General features: G+C 42.0%; 2 protein-coding genes across 4 annotated transcripts in view; both read left to right on the plus strand.

The window, feature by feature from the left end:
* The window catches only part of dmrt1 (doublesex and mab-3 related transcription factor 1), a 36,024-nt gene extending 23,410 nt beyond the window's left edge, over nt 1-12,614 (plus strand). The window contains exon 5 of one of the 2 annotated variants that reach the window (XM_082555067.1): nt 12,146-12,614. In XM_082555067.1, coding sequence (XP_082411193.1) covers nt 12,146-12,303 — 158 coding nt within the window. In that variant the 3' untranslated portion in view covers nt 12,304-12,614. The remainder of the gene's footprint in view (nt 1-12,145) is intronic. The other variant, XM_082555066.1, reaches the window with a different exon arrangement.
* Nucleotides 2,664-24,013, plus strand: dmrt3a (doublesex and mab-3 related transcription factor 3a). 2 transcript variants are annotated; one of them, XM_082555054.1, is made up of 3 exons: nt 2,664-3,668; nt 20,713-21,419; nt 22,598-24,013. In XM_082555054.1, exons 2-3 carry the CDS (start codon nt 21,020-21,022, stop codon nt 23,608-23,610), a joined length of 1,413 nt encoding a protein of 470 aa, XP_082411180.1. In that variant the 5' UTR covers nt 2,664-3,668; nt 20,713-21,019; the 3' UTR covers nt 23,611-24,013. The 2 variants fall into 2 exon arrangements, with proteins under 2 accessions (XP_082411180.1, XP_082411181.1); XM_082555055.1 differs by lacking the exon at nt 2,664-3,668 and having other exon boundaries at nt 16,552-21,419.
* The last annotated feature ends 3,113 nt before the right edge of the window (nt 24,014-27,126 follow it).

The following is a 27,126-nucleotide window of genomic DNA, read 5'->3' on the forward strand; positions in this document are numbered from 1 at the left end:
AAAATACACATTTTTGTCATGTTTTCTGTTGTACTTTCACTTATATCGTCTGAGATCTTAAAGCTTTAGACAGTTAACTCTAAAAGCGATTAAAGGTCCTGATGTTCTTGTTCGGTTGCCTTGAGTTTGTTTTCATGAATGAAAAACCTGGTGCACTGATTTTTTTTTCCTGTTTTACTTTTAAATAGAAAGAATAGGAAGCTGACATTCACATTTGTGATGTGGTTATGTATATGTTTAGGACTGGTGTTTATATTTTTGTAAAATTATATCCTAATTAACATTAATAATAAGAATAGCCTTTTTAATGAAGTCTTGTATTATGGTGGCATTTCAGGTTCTTAAACACTGAAAAATGACTTTGTCTCCTAATCTAGATTCTAACCTGATGGTTCTACGCAGCTAATCTCAAAATGCAAACATGACTTATGTCTAAATGTTCTCCGGATATAAACGACTTCTTGGATGTTGTTTCCTACTATGCTGCGTTCCCACTTAATGGTGCTCGTGTAGTCTCTTTCCTCGCGTTGTTTTGAGCATCAGCAGCGGCTGACAAATGACGCGGCCGTGGCAGCTCTCCGAAACAGCCGAGCGACTCGGATAAACACATCTGGCAGCTTTAGCACCCGTGAGAGGCGTCCTCCTATCCACAGCAATATATTTCACTCTTCCTGTGTCCTTTACTTTGGCATTTTTCTTACCCTGTCGACTCACAATGAATCTCTTGTTTAAAATGTAATGATAGAGAAGTCCTGCAAATATCGATCGGCCACCTCAGCTCATTATTGCATATCCATAACTCTTCGATGGATCATGTCAGGCAGCCCAGCGATGGACTGACGGGCCATTTTGTGAGCTGATGGGGCACAGTAGCCGAAATGGAGATTTAGCATAGGGACGAGGGCTGCGTCACGCCCCTGTGGCAGTCATCTTCACTGGGGACAGATTGGTTAACAATGCCGGAGCAAAGGTTTCTCTCTGCTTAATTAGCCTTTGACCCCGACAGTCTCCGTGGCCTCGTCTCGGTTTGGTTCCAAAACAAACCAATAATGAGCCTTTAAGTGTTTTCTGATCCTCTGCATCCCTTTGAACAATTATCTTAACAGCTATTTATTAACAAGGTGAGAGTGATAAATGTATTTAACGGTACAGACAAGAAAACAAATAGTCCTGATTCATGAAAATGCAAAAGTTATTATTGACTCTGAAGATGTTTGATGTGAAATAGCAGTAGCTCAGGCAGTGACGGACTGTCAGCAGCAGTCACAGTGCAGAGCGAGGTGTGGTTTGTTTCAGCAGTGCTGGCTCTATTTGTACACACATATATATGTGGGGGGGCTCAAGGCTCGTCTTTGTGTTGTGAGAAAAAGAACAAATATAATCATACAACCAAAACAAAGAGCAGTCTGTCCTTAGGCTCTGTTAGCTTCAGTGTTCTGGTTTCCCTTCGATGTTGTGTCTTTTTGTTGCGACTGCTTCCACAGCAGGACGGGGAGGCTTTGAAACGCTTCATTTGGACTAATTCTTTAAACTTTGTGGGGAAAAATTCTCTCAAAGTAAAAAGAAAAGAGAAAAAGATTTTTTGTCTCCCTTCAGATGTGGATTTCTTTCCATAATCTGGATTAGTAGTTTATAAACTTGATAAGTTACATAATTACCTTAGGGGTTATTAAAGTACTCTAATTCTGAAGTCTAAATAAGTGGGACGCCATAGTGGGCATTTAGTCTGTTGCTTGGCATAATATTAATTGAAAAGTTCAATGAAATGTGTGAAATTATGACTGACACATACATTCTGTCAGGTTTAAAGGCTCCAAAACATTTAAGATGATGTCTTTTGATCAGCTGTAATGCAAACAGTAATATGGATTATGTGATGTCAAAGAAGTGAAACGAGCATTTTTTTAAATAAACTGATACATTTTAGACTGTTAGATTAAAATGATTGTCCAGCCTGCAGAGTTAGGGCTCCTACAGAAAAGCCAGGTGGTTTAAAGCCGAGGGTGAAGGTCTGCACTGTGAACATCAGCTGAGTGTCATGAGCCTCCACTGTTCACTGCTCAGTATTTAAAGCCCGCCTGCCTGACTGCTCTTTGACTGAGTTTTCCGGGCCATTAAGTCCTGCTGCTCGCCTGATGATGAGGAGCCGAGCGCCCATACGGGGAGCATCCATCCCTACATGGGCTGTCCTCAGTTGGACACACACGGGACCCTCTCAAACTGGCCAGGCGCTTTTTTTAAGCTGCAGCTCGTATCTTTTTAATGGGAGCCATTTAATCCCAGGTCAACCTTGTCATGTGACAGGCAACTCTTCATTCGTAAGATTGAATTTTTGCTGCCTTGATAACAGCCTCCACTAAGTGTTGCTGTCCCTGGACAGAAAGCGCTTTCAGGCAGTCGACAGTAGCGGGGAACTTGCAGCTTGCAGACACTGAACAGTGTCTCCTTTGCAGTTAAAAGTTACGAAAGTGAGAGCCAAAGTATCAAGGCTGAGTCATCTGCTGCAGAGACAAGAGTTTGGATCTAGTCGAGTCATGCAGCTGTTCTCTCTTAATATATCATTAATGTGTTCTTGTCTGTTATTCTAAATCAGGATTAAGACAAGATTGATTTTTCAGTTTGTTTGTTTTTGTCAGGAGTGTTAGTTTAGTTGCTGTCTCGTGTTTTGGTTCATGTCTATTTCTATCATAATTTATGCAGAGGTAACCTCCCCTGGTGTTTCTGTTATTGCTCTCTCTGTCTCACAGTCTGTGTTCTTTGCTCCCTTCTGTTTCCTTGTGCATGTGTATGTTAATTAGGGCTGGGCCATATTATACAGTTCACGGTAATACTGGTACAATGTTAGGCAACGATAAGAAAATGATGTTTTCATACGCACATGGCCGATCGTTGAGTGAAACAGATGAACCAGAATTGGTTTGTAAAAATGCTGCAACTTCAGTGATGTGGAACTGGTTTGGTGTTTGTCCGTCAGATACACAACAAAGCACATTTTTTGTAGAACATGCAAGTGGCCGTCGTTGTTGTCGTATTTGTCGAACTAAGGTGCTCCTAACTCTGGGAGTAATCTGGGTCCTAAACTCCGTAATCCTACAGGTCCCAAAGTCAAACGAACACTGCAGCATCACTGAGAGTTAAAAACTGTCTAAATTCTTTCATCTTTAATAAAACGATCAGCATTGCTGCTTTACCAGGTGTAACTATAAAGTTTAGCATCCAGGCATCCATGAAAACAGAATTTATTACATTTAACGGAGTTAGAAGTTAGCGGAAGTTAGCGGAAGCTAGCTCGCTAGTTTCGCTAGTTACCTCAGCATGATATAGCATGTTCTGACTGAGAGATTTCTGAAAAAATTTAAACGTACAGCTCTGCTATCACTTCCAACATAAATGAAGACAGAAAACTAAACAGCAGTGACGTTTGTAAAGTTACTGAAGTTGGGCTAGCTGGTATATAATGATGTGCTACGTGATCGCTAGCGACACAGCTATGTTACCATAACATAAACAGTGAAGCTGGAGGATGAACGCTAACACTTTTCCACTCGATAAAAGTTAACGTGAATGTTCCTGATGGTTAGAGACAAATACAGTCGCATGGCAGGATGCTGTAAACGGACCAAACTTCAGTCAGAAGAACAACTGAGATAATCCATCCACAATACGAGGTTAGTCATTAATGTACTGCAACAACATGGGAATAGAGCAGCTGTGATAGAATACAGCATTAATGAATCAATGGTACAGAAGTGGAGGAAGCAAGAAGAATGAGTTTAATAAAGTTTAATTTATCTGACTGCTTTGTTTCGCTTAATGTGTCTTATAATCCCGTGCACCTTATGGGCCGAAAAATACATATTTGACTTTTTTATTTGGCACACTGCAGTTTAATGTAGCAAAGCACCTCTTTTTAACTTCAGTGGATATTATACATGGTTATGCTCTGGATATGCCAGCCCATGTCTACTGGAAATGGCTTTGGTTAAACTTTCAGTAAGGAATTTGCATTTGCACTTACATTTTTATATAGCTTCAATGCACATAAAAAACAGCTGCTTGTTTAAGTGAAAATAAATGGATGGGTTTTTTGGCGCTAGTAAAGTTGTGGAGTTGTATTTTGTCTCGCATCAATTATATCGTCAGTTATATCGTTATCGCAAATTTTCTGTTGATGTTCTTGCTGTTTGTCCAAGCTAAGCTGGACATTATTTAATTCTGGACTTTCCATTTCCACCAACATGTTCTGGATTTGGGTTCTTCTCTACATACTCCACACACAATGTCAAATTAGTTTTCCAAGAAAGCCCAATGTTAGAACTGCTAACACGATAAATCTGATTATTAATCCTACAGAATCAGGTTAGTTCAGCTGGTTACTTTCCATCTGACTTGCTAACAACTACCTATCAAACAGAGGCAGAGATGCTGTGATGTGATGACATCTTAGAATCAGCTGTTAGCTGCTGTTGCACAAACATTACTACAAACAGCAATGCAACATCCATCCATTCTCTTCCGCTTATCATTGTCAGGGTAGCAGTGACCAATGCAGGGAACATATAGTCAGGTAATTCCACACATCACAAACTTAAAGTAAACAATTGCCTTTTAAAAGAAATTCGTTAAAAATACAGAAATGTTTGAGATTCACTGACCTAAAGGCTCACAAAGCTGTTAGCAGGTTTCAAGTCCCAGTTAGATGAATTATTTTCTTTGTTAATGAGCGATAAGATCGGCCTCGTTGATGTGAAATGATCTCTGCAAATTTAGATCCTGTGCTAAGTAGGTATTTATTTCAGATACATAAACTCCCCTGACAATCAGTACAGTTGAAGGCAGAGCTAAGCATGCACATACAGGGTGTGTGTGTTTACTTAAGTGTTATCTACCCACATGACCCTTGTGTACAGGAGATGAGTGTGGAGCATGAAACCCACAGAGCGAGCTTATCCTCGGAGGATCAGACTGAATTACCATCTCCTCTCACATCTGGGCTTTTGTTCCCTGCTTTGGCAGCAGCAGAAGTGATTGTACCTCCATTCACACCCTCCCTCCCTCTCTTAGCAGGACAAGTGGGAGGTTAAAAAAGCTTCCTTTTGTTAATCCACACAAAGACTGTTTAATAGTTTGGAAATCTTATATAGAGTGCTGAGTGAGTGAGAAAAGGGCACAAGTTCATTCCAGAGAACGAACTCTGAGCATCACAGGCGGTTTGTTACAGCCTGGAGGGGAACTTTGGACAGACTGGATATTCTTGGTTGTTACTATCAGACATGTAGATGAAAGTTACAGCTTAAAGTTCTCTGGAGGCCACGCATGAAATATATAACATGAAAATTATCTGTATCCATGGATACTGTGACGTCACCCATTAGTTTGTTTTCTTCACCCATGTTTGTATCAGCTAATGCTGGCGAGCTGGTTTGGTTAACAAGCATCCATCCAGTCAGCAAACGTCAGTGACTTGACGCGATGATAGATGATCACTGGAGATGCAAAGTGGGCGGTACCAGGTTAAACTTTTCCAACTTTGAGGTCAGAAAATGAAGCAACTTTGAACGAGAGCGAAGGGTTCTGCTGATTGAATACGACATGCTGGGTTATACATTGTTACCTAGGAAACCGGAGTTGTCTGCCTGTCTTCAACTTATAGATTTTATGTATTAAGCTTTTATCAACCCCCCTATTTAAGAAGGGGGGGCTGGAGAGTGTGCACCAACCACAGGGGGCTCGCACTCCTCAGCCTCCCCAGCTCTGTGCCTGGGACACTGGAGAGGAGAGTCTGTCCGTTAGTCAAGCCTCCGATTCAGGACGATTTTCAGTCGTGGAAGCTGGACCAACTCTTCATCCTCTCCAGAATATTCGAGAGTCGTGGGAGGTTGCTCAACCACTCAACACGTGTTTTGTGCACTTGGAGAACGCATTCAATTGCGTTCCTCGAGGTATCCCTTGGGGGGTGCTTCAGAGGTATGAGGTGTCTGGTTTGTAAAAGTTGGACTTTTCCCGTGGTTGTTTGACTTCACCAGCGCTGCTCTGTGTCACATATTAACATATTATGGACAGAATATCTTGGATGATGTGGTTCTGTTGGCTTTATTGGATGTAATCTCCGGGTCGCTTTGCAGCTGAGTGTGAAGCGGCGGGAGTTAGAATGATCACCTCGAGGTCTGAGGCCGTGGTTCGTGGAGTGGCCACTCCGAGTGAGGGAACAGTTACCCAAGGTAGAGGAGTTGAAGTATCTCAGGGTCCTGTTTACAAGTGAGAGGAGAGTGGAAACGGAGATTGACAGATGGTTTTTGGCCGTGGGGCATCACGAATGCTGTATTGATCTTTTCTTTTGAAGAGAGAGCTGAGCTTAAAAGCAAAGCTTTGGATTTTACCGGTCAGTCTATGTTCTTATGTTCCCTCGCCTAAGCTCACGAGCGCTGGGTAGTGACCAAAGAATGAGTTTGCAGATAGAAATGACCTTCGTTTGAGGAGTGCCTGACTCCTCCGTAGAGATGTGGTGAGGAGCTCGGTCATTTAAGAGGGACGAAGAGTAGAGCCGCTACAAGGGGCCAGTTGAGGTGGTTCAGTAATCGGACTGGGATGCCCCCTGGACGCCTCTTGAGTGAGGTATTCTGGCCATGACCTGCGGGGGAGGAGGTCTCAGGACAGACCCGGGATTTTGATTTAATTTTTTAAACTTTTCTATTTAATTAAGCACTTCTGATCTATTTAGTTTTGTGATTTTGTGTTTAATTTGACTGCTGTAACACGTTTCCACACACACACTTCCAAATATTTAGCATAGACAAGATAAAGAATATGTTTAATTTAATTAGTGTCATTAACAGGTGTGATGTGGCTAATTGAGAACACGGCTTCCTGCTGTCGCAGCGGCCTGACATTAATCTGAATTAAACAGGAGAGCCGAGGACAGTCGGATGCAGTTGGGAACATGTGTACTACAGTGTGTCGTGATTTAACGTCCCCACTGAAACTAACGCGTCCGGTTGCTTTCGGCCTTTAATTACACCATAGATTTCCTGCTGATGAACAGGCGGCGAATTAACAGTGAGAAGGCTAATTCACAGCCGCTCTCCCCCACCCACTCGCTGTTATTGCCACACAAGTTATTGTGTTATTGCTGAGGGATGGAGGGGAAAAAAGAGAAAGAGCTGAGTGCACTTAGCTACACAAACATTAGTATTAACGATCGGGCTGCCAGTTCACAACTGGTGACAAACTGCAGACGGGCAGAAACTGGAAACCAATCAGGAAGTTAATGAGGAGAAAAATTACTCCTCTTCTCTCCTCCCACCACTGCTGAGGAGAACACACACACACACACACACACACACACACACACACACACACACACACACACACACACACACACACACACACACACACACACTAGTGCAGGGAGGTTTTATATTTTTTTAAGCTGTGAATTCAGTAGACTTGTGTAATCTGATTACCTGTGTACATTTCTCATAGTTTTATTGTATTCTGGGAGCTGATGAACCTTCTAATCTGTCATCTTCTCTCCTGTAAACTCGATCCTCAGATTAACACGTGTGGAGCATCTTGATTAAGCAGCTGATTATTTTCTTGGTTTTTATTAATAAATAACATAAATAAAAAATAACAAAATCTTTTAATGTACCTTAAAGTAATTTTTTGTTAATTATCTTAACATTAATTATTTATTAATTTATTACTTTTATTAATTACATGTTATTAAATTAAAAAGGCATGATTTTGTTTCCTATTTGTATTTTTTGGCATTTATACAAAAAAGTTACTAATACTATTGTAAAAACGATATTTAAATATTTATTGAGTAATTCTGTGATCAAAAGGCTGTTCGACTTTTCTTGCTTCGATCTGGGAAACTTAACTTTTATCCTGTTAAATTAGCACTTTCTATTCATTTTACAAACAGGGATGAATGATTGCGTTTGCTGCCACATTAATGTTATTGTTTTATTAGTAGACATAGCTTGTTCGATTTCAGTTCAATTTTATTTATACAACACCAAATCAAAACAGTCGCCTATAAAATAAAATACATAAAATTGTATATTTATACGATAATACACACAGAGAAAAACCCAAAAACCATATGACCCCCTATGAGCAGCACTTTGGCAACAGTGGGAAGGAAAAACTCCCTTTTAACAGGAAGAAACCTCCAGCAGAACCAGGCTCAGGGAGGGGCGGGGCCATCTGCTGTGATTGGTTGGGGTGAGAGAAGGAAGACAGGATGAAGACATGCTGTGGAAGAGAGACAGAGGTTAATAACAGATATGATTCAATGCAGAGAGGTCTGTTAATACATAGTGAGTGAGAAAAGTGACTGGAAAGGAAAAACTCAATGCATCATGGGAATCCCCGGCAGCCTACGTCTATTGCAGCATAACTAAGGGAGGATTCAGGGTCACCTGGTCCAGCCCTAACTATATGCTTTAGCAAAAAGGAAAGTTTGAAGCCTAATCTTGAAAGTAGAGATAGTGTCTGTCTCCTGAATCCAAGCTGGTTCCACAGAAGAGGGGCCTGAAAACTGAAGGCTCTGCCTCCCATTCTACTTTAATTTCTACTTTTAAATACTCTTACTGCTAATAGTTGAAGTTTATGTGTGTGCTTACATGTGTTTAGTACGTCCATGTTGTTGAAATGGGAACTTTTACTGACCTCTGCGTCAGTAAAAGTGTCCAGTGTTCATCTGCTAGTGGTGGGAGGAGCCTGGCTCTCTGCAGGTGCTGCAGGTGTGAAGTTGTGCGTGAGCTGGATGATGTGACGATTTCCTTTCCCACTCATGTACTGATTTATTTTTATTTGAATTATAATTAAAGTTTTGGAAATCAGCTGTTCAAGTTTTTAAAAATGTACGACTCTTGTTAAGTTAATAAGTGATTATAATGATTTGGTATAATAACTGTCTTCTGTATGTTTCCCTCCCTGAGCCTGGTTCTGCTGGAGGTTTCTTCCTGTTCAAAGGGAGTTTTTCCTTCCCACTGTCGCCTAAGTGCTGCTCATAGGGGGTCATATGATTGTTGGGGCTTCTCGATGGCTTCTTACAATATAAAGCGACTTGAGGCGACTGTTGTAATTTGGTGCTATATAAATAAAATTGAATTAATGTAGTTTATACTAGGGCTGAACGATTATGGAAAATAATCTAATTGCGATTTTTTGCCCCAATATTGCGATTGCGATGCGATATGCGATTATTTTTTAAGGTCTTTGTCTTCTGTATTATTAAACAAAGACAAGCAATACATCATATAGTATGGCCAATACTATATTACATTAATTTTAAACTGTTCTTTCCTGGAAGACAGACCTCTGTTATGATGACATGAGGTGATGCATGAATTGATGACTGACATTTTTATTTAACTTCTTCAATCACAACAGTATATTTGAACATACACAATAGTTTATTTTTAGCTTACAAACATCTGAGCATAAAGTGCTGACAAGGAACCCTGGTGTAAACATTAAAATGAAAGTCAGTACAATGTGCAGATTGCAGAAATATACATAAACAAAATCAGTGGCTTTACCACACTCAGTTTTTCGACATCTGTGAACTACTAGACAGTCATTCAATTAAAAAATAATATTAAATAAATAAAACTAATAAATAAAAAATACACACATCTTACTGATCTCTGCAGTCAGTAACATTACACATAAAGTGCAAACATAATAGCAATTGTATAAACACACACACAAACACGCCTTTAAAATTTAAAGGCGTGAAATTGGACGGTCTAGTTCTGATTAGCGTCACCGCTGTCTCGGTGGAGTTTAATAAACTCGGCCGTCTGCTTCTTGCTATCTAAAATATAACCAGACACTGGTGTAAATTCTCGACTGTCTCATACTTCTGTTTAATAAGTTTTCTGTTTGACGTTTAGTCAGCTGTGTGAAAACCAAGGAGGAACCCACCCGGGGGATTAATAAAGTTTTATTTTATCTAATCTAATAACTTTAATCTCAGCCAAACCGATTTACTCACGAACAAACAAAACACTGAAAAAAGCCCAACAATAACATTTTTAGGTTGTCTAAGTGACTTATATATTACGTTTAACCCGAGCAGCGAAACTCCGCGGTGATCTGAAAATGATGTGCCGGGAGTTGTGCCGTTCTCGGCCGCATCAGTAACCCTCGAGCTCCCGGCTAGCTGTCGAGCTGGTGGGTAGCAGACGCCTCTGAAAACGTCGAAGCACTTTTGCAAATATGGGATATCTTGATAAACCGAGCAGATATTTGATGTTTACACAACTACTTTCTCGCCTGAAAATATGTTAAAAGTTTATTTTGTGACCCAGAAAGATTAGTATGAGTAATTTTAAAACTTAGTAGCGGCCGCCATTGCTGGAAACTGGAGTTTGGCTGGGCCGCGCTATGAATTCTGGGATATGGTAGTAATTTGGACAGCCTTCGGCACGTCGCTGTGACGTAATCGGTCTACAAATGCGGCCTCAGGAGGATGCAGCCCATGAATTTGGACATGTCCAGAGTATAATCGCAGCCTTTGCGGTTAGAAAATTGCACTTGATCATGTCGCGATATTATCGCAAATGCGATATATCGTTCAGCCCTAGTTTATACTACTGCTCAGTTACATCAAACACAACAAAAGCTGAGCACCAAAACTGTCAGCAGTTCTTTCATTCATCGTCTCCAAGCTCGAACATTTAAAAGTTTAACTACACGAAACATTTCAGAAACAGTTACCTGAGTAGAAAAGGTCACAACCAAACCAAACAGTGAAAATGATCATTGTTAATAACTGAGCCTGAGGTCTGCTGTTAGTGTTTGTGCTGCAGCTACAGGGCGAGTGTTAAAATGGGCGGGTGCACATCGCTCCGCTCTTAACTGTAAAAGATGTAATGCTTTTGTTTTGTGGTCACTGTCTTCTCTTTTTGCTCGCTGATTCAATTTGCTGTAAATCCCAGGCTTTGCCAGGAATCATTTCACCGTGCGCTCGTATTTATATCGAGGCTAACAGAGAGGAGCATTTATTCTGCAGAGCTGATGATTACTGTCCCGTTTTGTCTGTCTCACTGTAGTATTTCTGTTGTCCTTCTCGTTTACTCGCCTCACAGCACGGAGACATGTTTATTTTATATGTGCGCTGTCCTGTCTACCTACACGACGTAATAGGAATTTATCATATTAATGACTTTAAGGAGTTTCCGAGGAAGAGATTTGTACTTGGATGTCAGACGTGAAGTGAACCATCTGAGGATTGTCAGGGTTTTTTCCCGGTTTATTATCATGTCACTGCAGTGTGAAGGAGTTTTAATATCTAATAATCAAATGTGTCGAGCAAAGCTCAGCAAACGTCGTCATCGGAGCCATCGTGACAACATTTTGGATGTGCCGCTGTAGTGTTTTTAATCGAAAAACGACTCCTCCTTAATTTCCTCAATCAAATTCTGTGACTTCTTGTAGTTGGTGCAGCAAAGATTATGGAAAGTTGTATGAAATATAATCTCTTGTTTTTAATACTTTAATATCATTTTTAAAGTGGTCTTGAGCGATAGTTCTCCAGGCTTTCTGAAGGTCTTTCAAAGTTTTCTTCGGGCATTGGCTGCGTGTTCACTCGATTTTCAGTCCAGTCCAGGAGATGAACAGGAAAACAAAATCCAGCAGAGACCCGACACAGGATCAGCCTCTCAGTCGATTCATTCAACAGTCCAACAGTGAGTCTGCAGCTCACTGTAAAGCAGGGTGGAGGCTCTGCATTTCAGCCAGTGGGGGAGGATGAAATTATGAACACAGAACAGCAGCGTCCGATTGGGCACAGCTTCATTTGTCAGCACACTGCCAGTGCGGTTACAAGCTTACCTGGACAGGTACAAAATGTTGTTGCTTTGCATTGCTGCGTCTATTTTTCATCGTCCGACTTTTATATAATCAACATAAATAGAGTCATTAGAAAAAATGTTTCCATTATCTACCCAGGTGGTTGTTTTAGTCCCTGACATTGTTCGGTTTGTTTGATGTTAATGAAGTAAATCGATGTGATGTTTGTTGGTGACTCAAAGGGTTCAGACTCTTTAGAGAAGCACATTTTTGCTCTGAGATCTTCGGTGCTCCTCAGCAGATCTCTGACTCTCCATCTGTGTTGTTCCTGCAGCCTTCTCGCCCAGCAGCATCTCCGCTGGTCACGACTCCACCATGATCTGCCGCTCCATCAGCTCCCTGGTTAACGTTGACGCCAAGGCTGAGTGCGAGGCCAGCAGCCAAGCTGACGGCTTCACCGTCGACTCCATCGAAGGCGGCGCCACCAAATAAGAGAAGAAAAGGATAAGATCACACGACAGAAGCTTTACGAGCTCGGACGAGCTGAAACTTGATGTTCTTTAAAAACTGTTTAATCGTTCGCTCTAGTTTCACGTTGTCTGCACGTTTCCCTTCTAAAGCTCTGTTCTTGTATTTGTAGATCATTTTAAATCCAGTTCAGGGTTACGTATCGCAATGTAATTAACTGGCCAATGCAGTGAGACCCTTGATTAGCTTTAATCAAGATCAGATGATTGAGCGTGAAGCAACTCTTCCAAACAGAAATAAAGTGGGTTTTTTAAATGCAGAGCAAGGTTCTGGTTTTTTCCTTTGAATAAAGCTGCAGCGCCACATTTCTGCTGAGGGTTGCTTAGCATGATCGACTTTCACCTCATCAGTCCAACAGCTGGTGACTTATTCCCAGACAAGATCAAGAAGACCACATTTTTCTGTGTTAAACTCTTTGCAGCTTGTAAAGAACAAACATGTCAGGATGATGTGCTGTTAAATAATCAGCGTGCACAGCCTTTAACCGTCTAACCTCCGTCGTGTCCGCGTGCACATTTACACTCCGGCTCAACATTTAAGTCTGATTCTCTAAACGAGCAACGTAAAGACAGCCGTGGAGAAAAACGAGACTTTGTTACAAATAACATTTAATTTAATTATGAACCAGGTGATTTATTTGATCTGAGCAAATGAAACTACATATGGATGTTTCCTGTTGGTTATTGGCTGACGTACAGTATCCTCATTATACTGTCATGTCAGCTAATTATGGGCCCACTGTAACCATATTCTCACAATGGGGGGAAAAAAAGATTTAATCTGAAAAACTGTTTTTCAGATTAAAAGTCAGCTGATGTAAAAAAAAAAATCACAAAAATCAAGTATTTGTGACGTAAAGTTTGGTCTCCGACTGGACGTCTGTGTCAGACTCAGATGTCCTCCCGAGGATGGCGTGGGACGGGTTAGACGGGAATCGCGTGTCCTCTGCTGCGTTGGCGCCTGGTGAGCACCGGCTGCTTATTTATGGTGCAGCTTCCACAGCATTTGCATGTCTATTGTGTTTTTAACCCTCCTGTGGCCGGGAGTCAGCTGTGCACACCGCTTACTGTTTGCAACTTCTCCAACGTCCTGTCAGGCGGAGCAGAGGCGGAGCAGAGGTGGAGGCCGACGGCTGACTTTGGAATATTTCATGTTTTCAGCTCCATGTTTGCTGATCGACCTGTGAGCATGTGGAGAAAAACTACATCTGAAATATAAAAGTAGCTTTCTCATTTCTGCTCTTTTTCACATTGACTGAAGGCATAAAGCTGCGTTTGACTTCATAGAGTTTAACTGTAAATTAAAAAGCAACTCGCGGCCCGGAGCTCTCCCCGCTGCGCACGCTCTTTGTGTTTTATAGAGATTCATTTCAAACGGCTCGCTTCCAATGCCTCTATTTGTGTTTGCGTTTGAATAAGACAGCAACAAAAGTAATTTGGAGCTTTGGAGTTTATGTCGCTACAGGTTTCCTGGGAATAAAAACGCTGGGACGTGATGGAGTGCGAACGCGGCCGTGTGCCGGGAACAACGATATAAAACAGACAAAGAAAATTACTTGTATTTTCTTTGTGCTGCATGGTGGGAACATTCATTGGATTGTGCCCCATCTGTTGTAATCAATAACGTGACCATCTTGTTTTTTTATGAAATGCACTTACTCTTAATTTCATCCACCAGTGGTTTTAGAGAGAAGAATGTGGAGTTACCTATAAGGCTCTGACATTATAAATCACCTCTGGAGACCAGATTGTACAGCAGTATCGATTGATCCTGATATATCACAGAAATTTACTGTCACTTCTGTTTTCAATTAAAGATACAATCAGTCAGATAATGACTTAATTGGATTTTACAGAAGATTGAGTTTTATCGCCCCGTGCTTTATGAGTTTAGTTAAGGAAGGCCGTTTTATCACAGTTGTCAGGCCGCCGCTGCCTTGTCCTTCTGTAGCTGCTGCCCCGCGTACAGGCAGGGGAGAAAGTGTCACAGGGTCTGTTTTCCTTGAGCTGCCTCCGCCTCCATGAATCACGCCCTCCCGTAATAGATAAAATCTGCTCGGATCCCGCCGTGACACCTCCTCGGGGAGTGATGGGAGCTCGGTGCAGACGGTGTGGAAGGGGATGCTGCAGGTTCAGAGACGGAGGAGGAAATTTCAAACCGCTGGGAACAGCCAGAACGTTGGCACCACTGTTGGAAAGGAGAGAGTTCAAAGGTTATTTTATTGAGACGATATTTTACTGTGTAGATGAAACATTCTACATTAAAGGAAACCAGTTCTCCCATTCTACTCATTCCCAGTTCCATGTTTTTATTCCTGAGTCTACTAGAGCAGCTTTGCATGATTCACAATTCAAAATAAGCCTCATACATCTTATACTACTGAAACTAAAAATGTGTTTCTAGTTCAGTTTTTATTCGCAATAAATGAATAAAAATTAGAATAAATGAATAAATCCAGAAGTAGGAAAAAAAGTCTCACAGGGAGTTCTTATATATAATTACTTACATTTTTTGTCTTGTTTAATATGATTGTCCTCCATAATAACACCATAGTGTATATTTAATATTACAGAAAAAGCACAACAGGTGCCCTTTGACACGATGTCTGCGTCTATATTTAGCATCTTAACACTATTTTCTTGCCAGTTTTTACTTCTGTGAACCAGGAGAGCGTCTCACCTTTAACGTATCACCATCAGCTCTGGCTGTTTACGGCCACAAACTTGGACTCGAGGATTAACTGAGCAGAAATGTAGTGGTCCTAGTCCACTGTGATGTCACAAAGGACATTTTTGGTGGTAACTGAAAAAACTGCAACATAATTTCACTGAAATGTCTAAAAATAGAAGGAGGTCAGAGTATTTTACAGTTGGTCTCATGCTGACAGCACTGACGTGGCTGTTTGGGTCCAATGAAGGGTTTGCAGAGAAACTTGTGAAAGAGTGATGTTCCTCTGGCCTGATGTTTTGTTCCTTCTGACTCGTCATATTTTTAGATTTCTTCTCTTCTTTTTTTTTTTTTTAACTTTAATTACCACTAAAAGTCTATTTTATATAAAGGCTGAGTTTTGTTGCAATATTCTGCCTCCACTCTGCATACCTTAAAAAATGCAGTAAAATTAAAGCGTGTACTTCAACCAAGTATTCTGTACGTATTAGCAGCCACTGAATTCAGCTGGTTTACTGAGAGCACGACTGTCTGAAGGACGGAACGAGCTCTGTTCATAAATGTCTGTCCTGAAAGCCGAGCATCAATAAAAGGGCCAAACTGTGAAGACTAACTTCCCAGGTTCACCCTCCCCTCATCTGAGACACGGAGCAGCCTTTGGGAGGACAGAGTGCGACCAGAGGCCTCAGTCGTGGCCTAATTTTGGTATGAAGAGATTAGTTCATCGTTAAAAATGGCCTTTTTTATACTTATCTATATCTCAAAAAGAGATTGTGGCCTTGCAAGACATGCAGTAAAACACCAAGAGGCTCTCAAAGTGTTATTTTGTTGGCATTCCCCTCTGCACCCACAATTACATTTTTAAATCAGCTGTTTAAAAAAATCCAGTTTTATTTGAATCTCAGTGCCAGACCAGCAGGCCTGCATCAGCACACTGTGTGAGATAATAAGCTCATAAAATAATTATACAAGAAAAGCAGAAAATCTTTTGAGAATAACGACACGTTAATAGTTTATTCTTTAACTCATGAAATTATGTGAAAATTGTTTTCATTCCTTCGAATAATGAATCACATTTTGTATGACAACTTCAGATTTAGACCACTTTGTATTAGTCCTGTTTTTTACTATGATTATTGCATCTTTCCTTTTCTGTCCTTATCATCATCAAATTGACTTCCCTGCCCGGCACCGACAGGGTTGAGCAGCCACGTAAAGAACACCATAAAATTTTAGCCATCTTCAAACATTTTATAGCTTTACATGCAAGTCAAATAAAAATGACCTGCCCTCCTTAATGATGACAATAACATTTATTTATTTATTTTACAAATGTGAGATAATAAGAGGCGAAAGAAAAAGCTCAGTTTGAGATGTTAATATGATCTATAACTCTGAGACTGATAATATTAATGACACACTCACGTGTGCACGCTTTGCTGATATTTCTGTTTAATTTATTCAGTATTTTGTTTTTACTGCCCGCTTATAGATTTTCTTGCAGCGGTCTTAAAAGCACAGCCTTTCCCTTTTTGCCTGGATGAAGGCTGACGTCTGACTGATGTCCTCGGTCAGCTTTCTAAAGACGTCAGATGTCCAGCTAATTCCTCTGTAGGAGCTCGGTGTCCCGCCTCCCCAGGGAAAGTTAAATCAGCATTTCTGTGACAGGACTTGTGAGTGGCAGCGACGCCCCCAATCAGCACCTCATAAAAACCTCACTCAGCAGAGGTCAGCTCCTCCTCCTGCTCCGGAGGGGCCCCGCTGGAGGAGTTCCCTCAGCCAGCGTAAACAAGAGCTCCAACATGAGGAGAGACTCAAGTGCAAAGTACTGAAAGCAGCGTGGGAAGGTTTTGTGTCGTGAACAAAACTGCCTAAAATAAACACTGGAACTCCATTTATGAAGCAAAAACTGAAAAAAGCCTTCGACACATTAATCTGAGTCCAGATTTCCAGGATGGAGGTGACATATGGTTTAAGTTCACAGAGCTCTGTGTGACTAACCAATGAGCCCCGACTACGATCTCTCATAATAACAGAATCTATAATGAAACCAAGTCAACGTGGACTCTCGAAAAGATGCACTTTTATCCAAATACACTCATAAATAAATATAAGGAAAATATATTATAGCCAATATAAAGACACGTTAATCATCCTCAGCTGACACCTTAAAGAGAGAATCATTATTTTTACATTTTTTCAGGTAAATGTTGTAATCCTACAATATTACAGTATAAATGCTTCTTTTCCTGCTTTGCTGAAGGATTATTCAAAAGTAACAAACCAGTGTTTAAACTGTGTGGAAATGAAAAAATAATTACATTTTTAGTCTTTTAAATTCTCCTGTGTCTGTTGTCGGGACCTTATTCTTCTAATAAACGGCACGTTGCTTTAGGCACATTATAATTTTGCATGTGTAAAAGAATGTGTGACTTTGAGCTCATTTTAAATACTCTGTATATGCAATCCTGTCATTTTGAGCTTCTACAGGACAACTTCACATTTCCTACAGAAGGCAGAACAAAGCACGTTTTTCAAATTCACCCACATATGTGAAAATATTGGATATAAATATGCTGATGCACTGAGGCCATACAGCACCACACACAGAACTTCATGTATTCATTTACTTTTAGTTACTTCTGGGTTGGAGCAGCTCAGAAACTCAGCAGGCTGTGATGGAGAGTGACTGTGTGCGGCAGTGTTTTAATATCAAAGGTCTAAAACTGAGATTATTAACATTTTACATGTGCGTGGGCGCTTTGATTGAGTTAAATTACGTTGACACAGCTACATATAAATTTGGGCTATAATACATAATGACTGAGCGGACTGGCACAAGTTTAATTTGGATTACATTTCTAACGTGAAACGTCTTAGCGAGTAAATTCGAGTAACCTTATTTTAATCTGTCACCCACGCGTGTTGGGCTGTCAGCGAGCGCGGTCACAGACAGCGAACAGGTGTTTAAACCCAACTCACGAAGGGTTTAGTGCTTAAACTGAAGCAGATAACACTGCAGGCGATGCCCCTCCAAAGCAGCCCCTCACCCCACGGTGGCTAATTTGGCCACGACCAGCGCGTCAGGGCGCTAAAGGACACCTTGCGCGTGACGTGGAAACGCAGGAGCCTCTCCAGCATCCTGCAGAGCCACAGCTCTAACAGAGAAGCTGCAGTATAAACTTTCATCCCGAACGTGTTTTAATCTTTATCGTGAACAACACGAATAAATTTATTATGCGTTCACCCGCAGCCTCCCACTCCCACAAATCTACTCGGCCGGCACAAACTGCAAAGCCACTCTAGTCACCTTGAAATTTCCTCTGCTATTTTCCAATTAAAAGCTTAATAGCCCTGGAGACGGGCTTCACGCGGGGAAGTTTACCGTGCTCTTATTCCCTGTAAGCCGCGAGCCTCGGATCCCATTATTTGCTTGAATAAACCTTTTTTACGGTCAGAAATGGGCCCGGCTTTGTCCGGTGTTATGTTTCAATGCCCTCTATTAGTCCGGCAGAAGGGACATATCAGCATCCTCGACATAGCTCCCAAAGGGCTTTTATACATGCAGAGGCCTAATCAGCTAAGTTATGTACGATTGTGTAAAAGGTGCGAGAGGCGCCATTATTATTTTTCGCCCCTGGAATTAAGACTTAAAGCGTTTCGGGCCTGCAGGAAACGGAGCAGAGCGCGGATAGATGTCCGGGCCTGTAATCGAATTATGAACAGTCTTTAAATAGCAACCTTTTTACACCGTAAAGGTTTTCATGGGTGACTCATCTGGATATTTCGGAAAAGGGAAAGTTTGGATTGTATTTTTATGAAACAGCTGATTTAAGATTTAAAGGTTTCGCTGGTTTGCTTCAGGGAGCGAGTCCTTTTGAAACCTGCACACAGGAGATGTCATATTTAGTCGTTTTGTGATCTCACGCTTCTTTTTACACACACACCCTCTCTCTCTACGTGTGTGTGTGTGTGTGTGTGTGTGTGTGTGTGTGTGTGTGTGTGTGTGTGTGTGTGTGTGGTGTACGACGCTAATGTTGCTAAAAAGGGGCTCAAAACAAATCGAGTGCCTGGAAATAACACGAGGCTCTTAAATCTTCATACGAGTGTGTCCTGCAGAGTGATTTTTCTCTGAGCTACTTACACTAATATCGCACTAATATTGCAGTAAAGTTGCAGTAATATCACACTAATATTGCACTAATATTGCAGTAATATTGCACTAATGTTGCAGAAAAGTTGCAGTAATATTGCACTAATATCACACTAATATTGCACTAATATCACACTAATATTGCAGTAAAGTTGCAGTAATATTGCAGTAAAGTTGCAGTAATATCACACTAATATTGCACTAATATTGCACTAATATCACACTAATATTGCAGTAATATTGCAGTAATATTACAGTAATATTGCACTAATATTGCAGTAATATTGCAGTAATATTGCACTAATATTGCAGTAATATTGCACTAATATCACACTAATATTACAGTAATATTGCACTAATATTGCACTAATATTGCACTAATATCGCACTAATATTGCAGTAATATTGCACTAATATTGCAGTAATATTGCACTAATATCACACTAATGTTGCACTAATATTGCAGTAATGTTGCAGTAATATCACACTAATGTTGCACTAATATTGCACTAATATCGCACTAATATTGCAGTAATATTGCACTAATATTGCAGTAATATTGCACTAATATCACACTAATGTTGCACTAATATTGCACTAATGTTGCAGTAATATTGCAGTAATGTTGCACTAATATTGCAGTAATATCGCACTAATGTTGCAGTAATATTGCACTAATATTGCAGTAATATTGCACTAATATCACACTAATGTTGCACTAATATTGCACTAATGTTGCAGTAATATTGCAGTAATGTTGCACTAATATTGCAGTAATATCGCACTAATGTTGCAGTAATATTGCAGTAATATCGCACTAATATTGCAGTAATATCACACTAATGTTGCACTAATATTGCAGTAAAGTTGCACTAATATCACACTAATATTGCACTAATGTTGCAGTAATATTGCAGTAATGTTGCACTAATATTGCAGTAATATCGCACTAATATCACACTAATGTTGCACTAATATTGCAGTAATATCACACTAATGTTGCACTAATATTGCAGTAATATCGCACTAATATCACACTAATGTTGCACTAATATTGCAGTAAAGTTGCACTAATATCACACTAATATTGCACTAATGTTGCAGTAATATTGCAGTAATGTTGCACTAATATTGCAGTAATATCGCACTAATGTTGCACTAATATTGCAGTAATGTTGCACTAATATTGCAGTAATATCGCACTAATGCTGTAGTAATTTTGCACTAATATTGGAATAATCTTGCAGTAATATTGCAGTAATGTTGCAGTAATATTGCACTAATATTGGAATAATCTTGCAGTAATATTGCAGTAATATCGCACTAATGCTGTAGTAATTTTGCACTAATATTGGAATAATCTTGCAGTAATATTGCAGTAAAGTTGCAGTAATATTGGAATAATCTTGTAGTAATATTGCAGTAATGTTGCAGTAATATTGCACTATATTGCAGTAAAGTTGCAGTAATATTGGAATAATCTTGTAGTAATATTGCAGTAATGTTGTACTTCATTGATAAATCTGTAACACGGGGTTTCATTTCGGATCCAGGGTCACGTGTTCGCCTCCAGCAGCGTGTCCGGTGCTTCGGGAGGTCGTTGCTGTTATCTGATCCTCGCAGGCGCTTTGACGCGTTTGGTTACTGCTCGTCTCCACAATAGCGTGTCAGGCTGATGCGTATCAGTGCTGTCAGCTGAGGAAAGGTGGATCCTCCACTACAAGCCCACACCTCTCATCCTCCTCCTGTCATGCGTGCAGCACAGCAGCTCCATCCACCTCCACCTCTCTGACTGCTGCTGCGGCCGACGGCGACTCTCGCGCCCGCGTCCACGCTGGAAAACACGCTGAGTCCGACGCAATGAACGGTTATGGGTCTCCGTACCTCTACATGGGGGCTCCGGTGTCACAGCCTCGGGCCCCCCTCCAGAGGACCCCCAAGTGCGCGCGCTGCCGGAACCACGGCGTGCTGTCTTGGCTCAAGGGTCACAAGCGCTACTGCCGGTTCAAAGACTGCACCTGCGAGAAGTGCATCCTCATCATCGAGCGGCAGCGCGTCATGGCGGCGCAGGTGGCGCTCCGGAGGCAGCAGGCAAACGAGAGCCTGGAGAGCCTCATCCCGGAGTCCCTCAGAGTGCTGCCCGGCATCGGCTTAGCCGGGGCCGGCGAGGGGAATCAGCCAGCCCCGCCGAGGACCGAGGAGCTGGAGCTGAGGTGGAGCAGCACGGAGCCGGGGCAGCCCGGAGCACCGCTGTGCTCAGGTAGGAGAGCAGGGGGGAGAGCAGGGGGGAGATATTTGACTCTCTAAACAATTATTGTTTGTCTGGAATGAAGAAAAAAACCCTCGAAATTATGGGATGTTTTTTTTAATAAGAATATCTTTAAAGGCCTGAAACTCACAGTATAAACATTGTGACTTTGTTATTTAAAACCGTTTTCAGGTCAAACAAAAACGGATGTGAAACAATATAAAAGCTGAAATGATCATTTCAGCACTGCTCGCCGGTCTGACTGCACTGATAATGACACATTTAGCTGAAGTGATCGATACACATCACTCCGATTTCTGTGAAATAATCACGCAAATACGAGGTTTCACTTTGCGAGTCAGGAAACAGATGAAGAGATGAGCTGTTTCAGGAAAGAGACGTTTAATAAAACTGAAGCGAAATCAAACAAAGACGTGTTGACATTTTTAAAACAATATGAATTAATTCAGTTTTTAACATTTGTTTAAATAATGATGCATATTGAATTATTACAGACGTTTTTTCTGCTGCTGAACTTTTAATAATGTTCTTCTATTTCACGCAGAAATTTTATTTTCTATATAAATATAGAAACTATATAATTTATATAAAATAAAACGTGCTTAGTTCTCGCTGACCTGCGTGGAAATGATTTCTGTGAGAACCATTAAGGAATAATTACTTTCCATCCACCTGCCCGAATCACCTTTATTGCTCCTGACACTTTAAGCACGGATTCGGACACGCGCGCTTTCATTTCCTGCGTGACTGTAAAAGATTACAGTAATCAGCGGCGGACAGGCCCGATCGAATATAATCGCCATATTTCTCACAGGAGGTCAGCTTCGGATGAAATGTTGCCGAGCAACAGGCCATGTGTTTGCAAACTGCGGTCAAAGATCCCACGGCGCGCGCACTCAGCACTCTGCGTTAACAGCTTCTGTGAGGAGGCTCAGATAAATCCTCACACGTCTACGTGTAGCGGACAAGTCGTGACACGCGATTAATGGCGTGTTGCCTTTCCTCGTGAGGAGCGTGGAGGTGTTTGCACTGTGAGGCGGGTGAGGAGTTCGCACTAACCGCCTGTGAGCTCACAGGCTTAGGGGTGTGCTTAAAGTTTTCTGTGGATGCTGACACTCTTTCGTGATTTTGTGCTTACGCCGATAAAGTTGTGACTCTCTGACCCGCAGAGTCCACGGAGGACGGCGCAGACGAGGTTTCAGCAGGAGAGAACGGAGAGAGCTCCAGCGAGAAGGAGCAGGACGCGGTCAGCTCACCGGAGGCCTCCAAACCGAACTGCTACACCCCCGAGCCTCCGGGGACCCCCTCCCTGCCAGAGGAGAGCCGCTACGGCCTCCCTAAAGCCGGGAGCGCCGAGAAGGAGGCCAAAGCCGAGAGTCCGCAGAAGTATCCGGCCAGCCCCGCGGAGCAGGGCGTGCTGATCGAGGGCCTCGGCGGCTCAATCACGCTGCCCCTCAGCCTCCGGGCCAACCGGCCCCCGCTCGAGGTGCTCAAGAAGATCTTCCCCGCCCACAAGCCTCCGGTCCTGGAGCTCATCCTGCGGGGCTGTGGGGGCGACCTGGTGGGGGCCATCGAGGTGCTGCTGTCTAGTCGAAATCCTGACGCCAGCGCGCCACCGCACGCGGACGCGCACGCGGACGCGCTGGTGCTGCCCTCCAACGGACACCTGTTCGAGCCCGGCCTGGGCTCCTACCACCCGGCGTCCTCCTCCGCCAAGTGGTCCGTGGGCTCCGCCTTCCGGGTCCCGGACTCGCTGCGCTTCACCTCCGACTCCGCCGCGGGGGTGGTGTCCACGGGCGCGCTGGGGGTCCCCCTGCAGCACCCGTCCTTCCCGCAGCCCACGCGCTACCCGCTTATGCTGCGCAGCTCTCTGACGCGCAGCCACGCGGGCCCCTTCGTGCACAACGACGTGACTCTGTGGAATTCCGTGGCCCTGCAGCAGCAGTACCAGCTGCGCTCCGCGGCGCAGTACGTGTCCCCGTTCCCCCCTGGCGCCCCCGGCGGGCCCGGGCTGTTCCGAGGCTCAACCCTCCTCCCCTCCAGGCCCTCCGAGGAGCCGCGCGTGGGCATTCAGGAGGAGGGGTGCCCGCTGGGGCCCAAGCCGGGCCTCTACTCCCCGGATGAGGAGTACGAGGAGCGCTCAGATTCGGCGGACTCCCGCATCCTGAACTCCTCCAGCTGAACAGGAGACTGAGGAACATGTGTCACCGTGACAGGACGTGTGCGTGGACGGCGTGGACTGTCCTGTCTGAGCTGAGCCGTGGGAGCAATCACTCCGATGAACCTCAAACATCAGCCTCGCGCTTCCCACACTGGACTCGACCAAAGCGGGTGAATGTAACAGACTCATTATTCTGAAAGCGTCTCAGCTGTTTCCTGTAAGCATGTGTAGTACTGTGAAATCTGCCGTGTCCGGATCACGGCTGCATGTCGAGTAATGCCAAATAAATGTGAGTAGTCCAAACGGATAAAGGCTGTTTTCTTGCGTGTCGGCCACACACACTCAGTCACGATTACACGAGACTACAACATGTCTGCCCACAGTCCGGCTTCACATCCACACATAAAACACGCGTGACACCAAAGGATAATAAGAAATAATAGAAGCAAAATATGGAAGCATCCCCGATAATGATTTTGTTTTATGGAGCAGCAGTAATAATAAAACCTTAATTTAATCAGGACTGGAAACATTTAATATGTTTGTGAGTGTGCTGTGGGCCTGATCTCTGTCACCCGTGGCACCGTCAGCGCACTCCTCACAGACACGTGATGTTGTTTTTGTATGAAATGTTTTCATATCACCTGTAAAAGCCGAACAGAAGGATCTGAAATCAGCTTTAAAAAATCTGATTGTCCTTTAATTTCTTTTAAAGAAAATAATGAATAATCTCAGTTCGATGCATCAAAACACGAGATTATAAATATGATATTCATGTTATTAAAATGATTAAAGCCTCGTGAAACCCACTGTTTAGATATTTGGTGTCATGTCGAAGATGTTTCTGTAAAAGTGAAAAACAAACACTGATCGTCATCAGACAGTGACGTCAGTCAGGCTGTCAGCGCTTTAAAAATCTCAAACGCAATAATAAGAGCACGTGTCTCCCTCAGTGCTCGTGTATTTAAACCTGTGACGTGTTGATGATCTGCGCAGCTGCAGACCAATCACATACTCCAGCTTTTAAGCTTCCGCTTGTTCAGACGCTCCAAAGGTGACAAATTCCAACGAGGGAAGAACCAGGTAAGACGAAACATCCGGATTAAGCAGCTGCGGCGGATTAAAATAAACATACGTGACTTTCTAGTTACAACAGAGAAGTGACAGTGCTGTGAATAATCTGTGGATCAGAATTATCCACGCGCGTGGGGGGCAAATAGTTTTTACTCACAGAAATACACAAATGAATATCCGCTAGTCCACGTTTCCTTCGCTCAGCGCGCGGCCCCTCACGTTAAACCTGTCACGTGCTGCCATCTCGTGGTGTCCTTTGCACATAAACCACAAACAGGCGCCGGAGACTCTCGTGACGTGGATAATGAAGATTTTCAAAACAGTAGATGTAACGAAGACGAGTGATGTGAGAAATGAAAGCCACAGAATCCCCGACAGTGTGGGCAGGAAAGAGGAAGGACACGCCCGGAAGCTGAACCCCTGCCTTGCTCATGGACAGCTCGGCAACTGTTTCTGCGCTTTGTGACAGCGCAGTGATATTTCCTCGTGTGCTGCTCGCCACTGTTTTTACTGCACTACAGTCACCTGACAGCTGCTGCTTTACTAATTAAAATGTGGATGCAAAACACGAGAGAAGCGTCAGAGTGATCTTATACACGCGGAAAGACACGTGAAACCAAATTATCAATAAAATAATCTGTTTGTCTGTTATTTTGGACATTTTTTTGGGATATTTTCAAGACTGATGCCATCTTATTATTGAGTGGTTTAAGAATCCGATTCATTGACCAATATTATTATTTTGTCTTTCAGACTCATGAAACAAACAGATTTCCTAACATTCATGTGCAGTCACATATTTATGAGGCTTTGCTGACATAATATAATGATGCCATTTAAAAATAATCTTTGTTTTATTGATTAATTCTTTGCAATATATGGATTCAGACTCAGGTGTGCTGCCAACAGGGAAGCTGCAGAGCGCCCTCTGGTGGACAAACCGCAAAATAACAAGCTTTTATTTTCTTCTGCCAGTTCTTTATTATTATTATTATTATTATTATTATTATTATTATTATTATTATTATTATTGTTGTTGTTGTTGTTGCTTTTACTGGACATTTTATGTACCACACTGATATTGACAAACAGGAGCTCTGGCCTCAGTCCTGCATCTTCAGCACATAAACATTTATTCCATTAATTGATTAATTTACCAAATATTTTCTTTAAAAAAACTACTTTAAAGTAGTAACATGTGACTCATTAACGGATTTTATACCTAATATTTAATGAGAACACTTTTAACATCAACTTAATTTTGTACTTAGTTTCTTTCTTTCTTTTTTCTTCTTCTTTTTTTTTTGGACTCCTGGAAGGAAGAAATGTGGAAACTGAATTATAAATACAAAAAAACAAAAAAGATAATCCATCTAATTTTCAGACAGCCACTCTTCCTGCACTATCCATTCATTTTCATGAAATCTGGCTCTTTTGAACCGGAATCAATGTCGTCACTGCTCTGACCTTTGACCTTTCTAATAGCAAGAAATATGTAATGTTACGGGTTTGGCTTTAACCAAGTCATACTGCTCAGTCTCCTTTACAGTAAGCTGTTGAAAGACTCAGTGAAATGCATTAACTGTGCTGTGCTCACATTATGAAATGATTCAGCGTGTTTGGATGTGGAGCCAACACATGTATGCCATCATATTCCCGGTAAAACTGACCTTTCTCAATGTCACAACATCCGATCTGACAGGCTGTGTGTGTGTGTGTGTGTGTGTGTGTAAATTGCTACATAATGAGGAAAGGTTAAATATTACCAGCTGATAGTTAATGACTAAAATTGAGCTAAACAGTGTAACCAGCTGTAAAATGTAAAAAATGAAATATCTTTGAAGCTAATGTAATCTAAACCCCACAATAAGAAATCCAATTTACATCCAAAGCAGAAGACTTTTGATCAAATGCAGACTAGTAATATTAATCAATAGTTTAATTATAGCAAAGAGGTTAAATGATCTGGACTCTTTCAAACAACGAGAGGAACTTTTACATCAATTGTTTTTGTTGTTGTTGTTTGTTTGTTTTTTTGTGGAGTAAGAATAACAGAACATCGCTGGATTTCCGGCTGAAGGCTGCCACCCAGTGGACAACAGAGGAATGTCACGTTTTAATCTTAAAAACTTCACATTCCTGTTAAACTGCAGCGCATGCTTGTGTGCTAAAAAATTCTATCCACATAAATATTTTTTACATACAATACTTTTACATAAAAGTGAAACTAGGATAAAAGGAAAGTTTTCTGGATATGATACAAGTGTAATTCACAAACATCACAACGATATTTGTTAAAAGTCCGCTTGTTCACTGTAGCTGTTTTATACTACGTTACCCATGATGCACCTCGGTATCTGTACTTCCGGTTGGGAACGTGTTCAGCGCAGCGCTGCACAGATGAGAGGTGTGTCGGAGGAGTAACGTATTAACGTGCATTCGGTGTGAGTTAATACTGCGTGC

This window comes from Aulonocara stuartgranti, assembly GCF_965226115.1.
Source record: "Aulonocara stuartgranti genome assembly, chromosome: 12".
NCBI lineage: Eukaryota > Metazoa > Chordata > Actinopteri > Cichliformes > Cichlidae > Aulonocara > Aulonocara stuartgranti.